The sequence below is a fragment of the Salvelinus namaycush genome, chromosome 1 (assembly GCF_016432855.1).
Source record: "Salvelinus namaycush isolate Seneca chromosome 1, SaNama_1.0, whole genome shotgun sequence".
Taxonomy (NCBI): domain Eukaryota; kingdom Metazoa; phylum Chordata; class Actinopteri; order Salmoniformes; family Salmonidae; genus Salvelinus; species Salvelinus namaycush.
The window spans coordinates 65,286,012-65,295,439 of record NC_052307.1 but is presented as its reverse complement, the minus strand read 5'-3'; the positions used below and the strand labels follow the sequence as shown (position 1 = coordinate 65,295,439).

The window sequence follows — 9,428 nt, the reverse complement described above, 5'->3', positions numbered from 1 at the left end:
TCATGCACTCATGGCTCTGTATAATGCTGTACATTTACTTGAATTTGTTCTGGACCTGGGGACTGTGACCCCTAGTGGCATGTCTGGTGGGGTAAGTGTGTGTGCCAGTGCTGTGTGTAAGTTGACTATGCAAAATATTAGGAATGTCCAATGCATTTCTTATAAAAACAAGAAATGACACAGTCAAGTCTTTCCTCAACTCTTAGCCAAGAGAGACTGACATTCATAGTATTAATATTAGCCCTCTGATTACAATGAAGAGGAAGACGTTCTGGGCCAGATGCAGCTTAACTAGGTATTTTTTTGCAGAACTTGACCATACATCAGGCCAATAATCAAGATAAGATTAAGTCATGATTCTAGATCCCTTTGATGTTCACTATAAGTGGATTTCTCTAAGAGAAAGTCTGTTTCAATTGAAAAGGGGAATAGAAATGATAGACATCAACTGCATGATATGATCACTGCACCAATGTCACTATCCAGCCTACTGAGCTATATCCAAGAATAACACTCATGCATCAATTTAAACAGATAAAGAAACAACTCAGGATATATTATTTCAAAATGAAATTTACTTCAAATGGTTATGGTTTAAGAACAGTCATTGCTGTCAGGTCAAAGTTCAACAGTCAGAGGTTAACATAATATCCATACGTGAGTGGCAACTACAGATACTGTATCAAACTATTTGGGAGAAGGTTGAGACACAGTGAACCTTTAGGTGGTGTAAACGCCTTGCAACCAGATAGAGCCATGGATCAAGACAGGTCTCTTGTGGAAATAGGCACCTCATAAGCACACATACTTTTATGATGCCCAACACATCTTCCCACAGCTAGAGTCACAAAGCAACCTTGTTTTGGAGGATGGCCTCTGAGCTGAAAAGCTGGTGTTTAATATACTGCAATGAGAATTCAACTGCAGACATTGACATACAAACCGCTCAACAACAACAAAAAAATGGCCTAATAATTCCCCCATCCCCCTGTTCTGTCGAAAGTAGGCTACAGAGTTGCAGCCAGGCAATCCACAAGAACGCATTCGCCAATGTTTTTACACTCCCCTAAAAGGCTGCTTGCACTTAGCAAACACACGGGTGGACTAAATTGGGCAATGTTTTATAGGCAACTATGGGATTATTACTATCAACTAGATAGCCAAAAATAGCATGAGTAGACCAAAAAGTTTGTATCTCTTCTATTGAAAATAAATTGTCATCGCTTTCGTAAAAAAGAGGGTTTGCGCTGTTCTCCACGGACCCCCTTCATCTCACGTTAAAGTCTTAGGTCGCGACGGTCTTTAGCTATCCATCCTTTGGGTGGGAATGATGGTCACATTTTCTTTACGGCTGCTCCTGCCGAGAGCAAACGGTCCCGCTCTCGCACCTCCTCCTGTAGCTTGGCCTCGGTCACGCGCAGCTGGCGGATGGTTGCCTTCATCTCCTTCATCTTCACTTCCATGAGTGCGATGATGTCCCGCTGCTCGTTCAGCTTCCGAAGTAGTTCGGCCGAGGTGGTCCCGGTGGTCAGCGAGTACGCGTGGTCCAGCGGGTTGCTTACAACGCTGTAGTACTGCACAGTCTGCTGCTGGGCAGCGGCCGCGGCGTCTGCAGGGGGATCGTCGCCCCCAGCCAGGTCAGTGGAGCTGGAGACGACTGCAGTAAAACAGGACCCGTCACCCTGCGCGGCTGGATTTACAGGTCCGAGGTATTCGCCGTCCGGGCCGATCTGCACCACGATAGGGCCATCAGTAGCAGCTGTGTCGGTGACTGCATCGCTCTGAGCGGTCTCAGCGGCATCTGGGGCTGTCGAAACAACGTTTGTGATGACAATACTACCTGGACTGGGGGCTGTAACAGAAGCCGCCGCAGACGCTTTCCTGTTCCTGCCTCTTCGGTTCTTGCGTTCATTCACTCCTCTCAGCGGGAAGAGCGTCGGTACTCGAACGGTATAGGTCTTTCTGCCACCGGGAAAGTGTACGCTACAGACGCGGTGTCCAGTAGTGGGTTGGAAGGTACTAAAACAGCCGCTCACCCCGGCCCGGGAGATGTTCTTGAGCCAAATTTCCCTTTGCGTGGTATCCTTTGGAAATGTGTAGAACCGCAGCTCTCTGTCCCGATGAGAGTTGTTGTAGCAGCCAGGGACACAGCAGGTGAATCCAGGCATATTTATTCCAACGAAAATCTGATAAACTTGTTATTCTATTGAAGTTTTATCTAATTTATTTTTGTTTCGTTCTTCCTCGCGTTGTTATCAAGCCCATCGGCCTCGAAGCGGAACTACACGTCCCACAATGCTTACAACTTCCTGTTTTGTGTCCTAAGCAGGCAGCCCCAAAAAGATGACATTTTGTTTAGTGTTGTGCACAATTAATATAGTTTTAGACGTATCTGTGTATAATATCTCAGACGTTTATTATGTTAATAGATGTTTAACTATTGTATCCATTATTACTGCTTTCCAAGCAAGCGTGTATCAGAACTAAGAACTTAAATAAACTACAAGTCCCATAATGCATATCCGAATAGCTTTTCTGCTTCCCCAAATTCTCATCTCGCGAGTTTTCACTTAAATTTTAAACGCGGGAGCCATCCGCTAAAAGGTAAACACTAGCTAGCAAGCTTTTTATTGTATATATATTTTTTTCATAGTATCCTAGCAAGCTTAGGATACTATCATAAAATAGCACATCAAAACGTTGTTTTTCCACATAAAGAGGCGACACGAAACTAATGTATCGTGAACACGACTTGGTAGAATTCCTTGATTGTGTCAGTCAGTGTATGATATATCTAACTTTAGCTTAGCTTGGATAGCTAGCTAGGTTAACCTGTTACGTTAGCGTAGTTAACTTTAACGCGTTAGTCGCCCCACTTACTTACTTCAGAAGTAGTAAGTTATGTGTTTATTTGCACGAACGTTAGCTAACAAGTACTAAGCCGGTAGTGAGCTAGCTAACTAATTAAAACTGACAGCATGTCAATTATTTCCAGAATATCGATAAGACGTTGACTTCTTCTGTTTCGACAGACTGAACGTTATGCCATGGATTCTGTAGATGAGAACGTGTCTGCTCGAATTCTCCTGCAAAATGTAATTCAAACGGAGTCCTCCAGGTCCCCAATTACCCGCAGGTAAATCAACACTGTCGAAAAGTGTCACCCACAGTACCTACTACTATCGATCAACTAAACTTGCTTTGGCTAGCGGTTGTCTACTGTTAGGTTGACAGGCTCTCTCTTGTCAACTGTGATATCTCCAGATACATTTTTTTAATTTTAATGGAATAAGCCATGTGTGTTATGTCCTCTCTAGTGCCTCCCAGGCTCAGTTCCAGTCCCCTGGGTCCAGAGTCAGACATAGTATCAGACTAAGGAGGAGTGATGTTGGGGCCCTTACCCCACAGGAGGCCCTCAAACAGAGCATCAAAAAGAAGCTTTGTGAGGTCAGGTTAAGCCGGGTGTACACTATGTGATTTTGGCCCCAATTCTAGCTGTCCCAGACAAGTTTTTGAGGTCGGAGACAAAATCCCCATGTCCTTGCCTACTCTGGGTGAGCGGCCATCAGCTACGCTTGTTTAATGTGAGCGGCTCAGAGATGTAATCAGAGGGCTACCGATCCTGTCTTTGAGCAGTCCCAGACGTCCCAATATTTTTAAACGTGTTTGATTTTATCTGCACAAAATCTGCAATGCTCTTGTAGTGTGACATATGTAATGACAAGATTTGAGAATGGCGATCAGCAATAGCCAGTGAGATGATGACGTTGTATCGCATCACCCAGAATGTGTACTCTCGAGCAGGAGCGATGACTACTACTAGTATGTGTTTGTACTTGCCAAAGTGTCAAATCATTACAGCTCTGACAAGCTCTTTACACACAATGTTATTCAATTAAAAATGTATTGGCTAGATATTTCAACTCTGTATGGCAAACATGAATGTCTGACTGAAAACGTTTGAGGCTGCTTTGAGCCACAGGTCGTTCTAGCTATGTAATCACATCCTTGTCAAGACAGCATGGTGTAGAGAATCCTCAAGACCAAGTGAAGAATGTTGTCGTGCTTGACCTCCCCTCGTTTGTGCCACATCGTTTAGTTTGCGCACCACTATGCTGGTAAGACAACTACAGGAAAGACGGTAATTTAATGTGAGAGGCTCAGGGATGTTAGGATTTTAAAGTTTTGTAGTGTCCGCCCGGCATTACTTTGAAGATCTGTTTTTCTGTCCGTTTGTCTGTGTTGGGCAGAGGAACTGTTTTAAACAAGGCTTGTGTTGAGTTCATCAGCATTTTTGTCTTTTCTCTTACAGAGCACTTCCAGATCTTCCCTGCCAGAGCCACCCAGTAAGAGGCGGGCTGTATCAGAGGGAGTCAGGAAGATTAACACACTTGCACCAGCCACAGCCTCGCTTCTCTATGACGTTGACATCACACCTAGATACCTACTCAGGGGGATCCTGCAGACAGGTGAGTGTTGTCATATCACAGTGAGAGTGTGTGGGTCAGCGTTTTTATTATTGACTAGCGGTAAGATGTATGTTTTATTATATGCTCATCATGGGCACATTATAGCCCGTTGTTCAGTGATCTTTGTTTTTGTTTCTCTTCTGTCTCCTCTCTGATTGGTCAGAGCTGGAAACATCCCTTCTGGTTCAGGACCGGCCAGTCAGGAAGGAGCCAGAGCTGCCCTCCACAAACTCCAGTCTTCACAGCAACCGCCCAAGGTATGCTGACAGACAAGGACGATATCCTCAGAGGTGCACTCAGGACACACAGCCCTCTGCATTATTGGTGTGGTGATGTGTTTGTGTGTTCACACCTTGTTTTTGTTTGTGCCGCCTAGTACAGGGCTGTCTGAGTTGGATCTCCCTGACATGACCACCACAGTAAACCTGTCAAATACGGTGAAGGGACTAAGCAGGAAGCGACCACGTCGGAGTCTCAACATAACAGCATTCAACAGGCAGCTTGAACATGAAGGTAAGGTCATGGTCGGCACTGTGCGCATGGTTAAGTTTGTGTGACATCTGTAACTGGAGCATGTTCTGAACGTGTTACAGGGTGTGATTAAACATACTGGTTAACTGCTCTATATGAGAAGAGATTTTCTGTTCCACTCATTTTGACCCACTGACAATCTCACTTTTCATGGGTTCAAGTTTAAATTAAATTGTATTTTCGGCAAATACAACGGGTGTAGACTTTACCATTAAATGTTTGCTTACGAGCCCTTCCCAACGATGCAGAGTTTTAAAATAATAAAAAAAATAGTAACACAAGAGGAATAAAATACACAAGAATGGAGCTATATACAGGGAGTACCAGTACCAGATCAATGTGCAGGGGTATGAGGAATTTGAAGTAGATACTGTATGTACATGTAGGCAGGGTAAGTGACTAGGCATCATAATAGATAATAATAAGAGTAACATATGATGTGTGTGCGCGCATATGTAGTGAATGTGTGTGTGTCTGTGTATATAGTATTGTGAGTGCATAGAGTCAGTGCAAGAAAGGATCAATGCAGATAGTCCGTGTAACCATTAATTAACTATTTAGTAGTCTTATGGATATTTAGCAGTATTATGACTTGGGGGTAGAAGCTGTCTCGGAGACTGTAGGTTAGGAGTCTGATGATGGATGTATTCATTTTCTGATAGAATTTTATGTTTGTGGATTCCTTGTTTGCAGATGGAGAGGGTGAAGGTGGCAGTGCAACAGAAAAAGACCTCTCATCCCTGTCTTCTGCCTCTCCAAGGTAAAGAGCTGCAAATTGGAAAAATTTCTGCTCTCTCTCATTGAATTTCAGTAGTGAATGTCAGAAATGTAAATGAGGCTGTTTTCTCATATGTTCTAGCTCTATCACCTTCTCTCTGAAAACACCCTTTGTGGACGTTCGGACTGAGAAAGGGGGATTTCAAAGGAAGGTAGCAAATCGTAAAAAAATTTGCCTTGAGGAGTTTGACGAGGCCCTACGGAATCGACAGGCGGCGATGGGTGGAGACCCTGGTAAGCCCTTTCCTCTGCATCCTATCTAATTTTTTCCCCCTTATATCTCTGCTTGTCTTTTGTTCAGTGTATTATATTGTTTGATATGTACTTAAATGATCTGGAACAATATGAGATTGAGACTCTTATGTAAGACTACATTTTGTGTGAAGAGTCGAACTTAAACCTAGTACTTCCACCTCTTTTTCTCTTCCCACCTCCCTCTCCCTGTTTTTCAGAGCTGAGTGTTAGGGAGGTTCAGCAGGGTCTCAGTGAGACCGTTCGTTCTGAGGGGTTCACCTTGGGACTGAGTGACCTCACCGCTCCTGACATCACCCATGACATCATCACCAGCAACACAGCGCTCTACGCCCCGCCTGATGACACAGCAACAACCTTCATTATCGCCACCCAGGACAAAGACACCATCACAGGAACACAGATCCAGCGAGGAATGAAGGATGAGGAGGAGAAAGATATGGAGGAGGTAGGGGAACAAAAGGAGGACAAGATGGAAATAGACAACAAAGATGGAGAGGATTTGGCTGTTGTTGCTGGGCAGAGAGGGGCCTCGGTGAGACAGGAGGAGTCCAAATCACAGACCGAAGAGGTAGCTGACTCCCAGACAAAAGAAGTAGAAGAGGTAGCTGACTCCCGGACAGGAGAAGATGAGGAGCTGGCTAAATCTCAGACAGAAGAAGAGGTAGCCGAGTCTCCGACAGAAGGAGAGGTAGCCGAGTCTCCGACAGAAGGAGAGGTAGCCGAGTCTCCGACAGAAGGAGAGGTAGCCGAGTCTCCGACAGAAGGAGAGGAGGAGGAGATGACTGAATCTCAGACAGAAGATCTAGCAGATGAAGGGGGACAGGTAGTGGAAGGGCAGGAAAAAGGCTTGACATCACAGAGTTTAGCACACAATGTGATGCACATCAGTCGGAGAGCTTATTGCTCAGAGGGTGGTGTCAAGGTTGCAGGAGTGATTGAAGGAGGGAGGGGCTACAAGAGCATGGGAGCAGAGCTCCATCCTACAGAGACTGGTGAGTCAGGTTGGTAATGAGAGCATGATGTGATAATGAAAGATGTGACATTGGCCGATGTGGACAGTATTCCACTTGGCTCAAATACTGCTTGTCAACAAGACTGTTCAGTCTTTAAGTTTGAAAAATAATCTTAGTGGTCTATTCTATTTTCTGTTCTATTATTTAATTTAGTATTTGTGAGACTGTTTTATTGATGTCTTTGTGTGTGTTTTGTAGGGTGGGCTGGCAGAAGGTCAGAGGGGGACACTGCTGGTGAGTGGCACAGCGGGCCGGAGGTGGGAGCTAGTGAGAGCGCCCACACCCGCACAGTAACCCTTGGCAGCGCCCCTCCCTCCCCGTTGCCCCAGGAAGATGAACAGGAGCTGGAAGGTTTGAGTAGAACAGGCACCAGCCTTGGAAATGAGGAGATGGAGAACTCCATGCCTCCTTTAGAGATGACCTTTGAACCTGAGAACAACGCCCCTCACAGTAGCGTCTCATCCCTGCACCCCATCACTGCCCAGAGCCCAGCTGACCATGAGGAGGACTGGGATGATGTGGAAGAGGGGGATGGTATCCAGAGTGAAGGTTAGATCTACAAAATCTGTATTCAGGTGTGTGTGCGCGTGTGTATATTCTGTGATGACTAACCCCTTCTTTCCTACAGAGCTGTCCATGAAGACACCTGCGTTTGTCAGAAAGAAGAGGAATGCTCTGCCAATTGACCCCCTGGCCACACCCACTATTCTCAAAGACCTTCAACCAAGGCAAGTCACACACAAACACATGCAGTCATTTTAGTAGTAGTATTGTGTGTTTATACGTGTGCTAGTTTGTGTGCAAGCTTGTGACCTAATCTGTTGTCTTTTGGGGCCTCAGTGTTTTGTCTGGTGCTGCAGCTGCGGTGAAGCCCAAAGCGGTGAGGGGAAAGCGGGCTGGATCAGCCAAGAAGGATACTGGTCTCTCTAAGAGCTACATCATGAGCGTGTTCAAACACTTCGCCAAGACCAAGGTGTCTACAGATGTCTACCCTGTCCTAAAGGAGATGTAAGAATCTACATCCATTTTAGGGAAAAGTGCTTATGTTCATTAACCTGCACATTAAGTGATTTAGTGATGTACCAATCTGTTTAAAGATAGGAAAACATCAGAATGCAACTGTTCTTTTATCGTTGATGTTAAATTATATGTATTAGTGACAGAATAGAGGACTTACTTAATGATAATGTATTGATGGATGAATACATGTGTAACATTTACTTGCCAGAATGGAGCTCTACTTTGACCGACTAGCTGATGACTTGGAGATGTTTGCTGCTCACGCCAAGAGGAAGACCATTGAGGTGGAGGACGTAGAGCTGCTGATGCGGAGGTTTGTTTATAGCTGTGGTTCGTCAGGTGTTTAAGTGTACAGTATGTACTATAATCTCCTTGTCATGTGTGTGCGTGCATTCGTCTTTCTCTAAATCTGTTTTTCTCTCCAGACAGGGGTTTGTGACTGACAGCATGCCAGTGAATGTGTTGATTGAGAAATATCTCCCAATGGAATCCCGGAAGCTCCTCATTCCTGTGGCAACAAATGGTAACTACGTCATTCCCAAACCGAGGAGAAAATGATCAGCCTATACTGAGAATGATCAGCCCAAATCATAATGTGGGCTGATGTTGTATATTTGATTGAATATCTATTAACAGCTGTTCATTTATTACTTGTAGACACTAATTCAAACACAGCCAGGACAAGACCATGTAACCTGGTGTAAATGTGTTGTTTTTGTTTGAATATGGCTTCGTCTTTTGTTTTGTTTGTTTATATTTGTCGAAAATATTACTGCAATAAAATTGATTTGATTTATTCAGTAGTCTCGTCTGGCATTTGTAAGGGCCTTTGGATGAGAAAGGACACCCTGAGGTCCTGAGATTAGGAGTGCCTCTGCTTCCATCAGAGAATACTGAAAGACACAACCAATACAACCAGCACTATAGTTTGTAGACACTAATCTAATGCCTCATGCTGCCCCCAGTTTTCACAATCAACCCAGCTAATCACAGTACAGTCAGAATAAAAAAGCAATCATTCAAACTTTCGCATTCGTTACTTTGGGGTGTGATCATTAGGCAGATTATGTTTCAAAACGTTTTGCAACAAACCGTTTACTCCAAACAGAAAATGCAAACGACCGTTTCTATTGGACAAATTCAGTTAGGGCCATTTTCGTTCGCCTTGATTGCTTCCTGGCTAACGGTCAGCTTCCAAACAATACGCTTCGAACACACTGATTGTGACCTGCGTTTTGGCACACCAGAAGTACATTCATTTCCAATGGATCGCAGCATTGCGTTGCAGAGGCAGTTCTAGTGCGTTATGTGTGGTAAATCGAATGTATGCATCAAATTGTATGCGTAGACTTGACAGAAAGTA

At 44.5% G+C, this 9,428-nt stretch overlaps 2 protein-coding genes across 2 annotated transcripts; one reads left to right on the top strand and one right to left on the bottom strand.

Annotated features, from left to right (window-relative positions):
* Nucleotides 1–555: 555 nt before the first annotated feature.
* Nucleotides 556–2,274, bottom strand: LOC120056228 (THAP domain-containing protein 11-like). The gene has a single exon (XM_039004482.1). The coding sequence runs from the start codon at nucleotides 2,166–2,168 to the stop codon at nucleotides 1,335–1,337; it is 834 nt and encodes a 277-aa protein (XP_038860410.1). The 5' UTR covers nucleotides 2,169–2,274; the 3' UTR covers nucleotides 556–1,334.
* Nucleotides 2,275–3,036: 762 nt separating this feature from the next.
* LOC120056219 (centromere protein T-like) lies at nucleotides 3,037–8,855 on the top strand. Its single transcript, XM_039004471.1, has 12 exons — nucleotides 3,037–3,136; nucleotides 4,313–4,469; nucleotides 4,633–4,726; nucleotides 4,851–4,982; nucleotides 5,694–5,760; nucleotides 5,860–6,011; nucleotides 6,230–7,024; nucleotides 7,244–7,594; nucleotides 7,674–7,773; nucleotides 7,886–8,053; nucleotides 8,274–8,378; nucleotides 8,491–8,855. The coding sequence occupies exons 1-12, from the start codon at nucleotides 3,048–3,050 to the stop codon at nucleotides 8,621–8,623; spliced, it is 2,343 nt and encodes a 780-aa protein (XP_038860399.1). The 5' UTR covers nucleotides 3,037–3,047; the 3' UTR covers nucleotides 8,624–8,855.
* The last annotated feature ends 573 nt before the right edge of the window (nucleotides 8,856–9,428 follow it).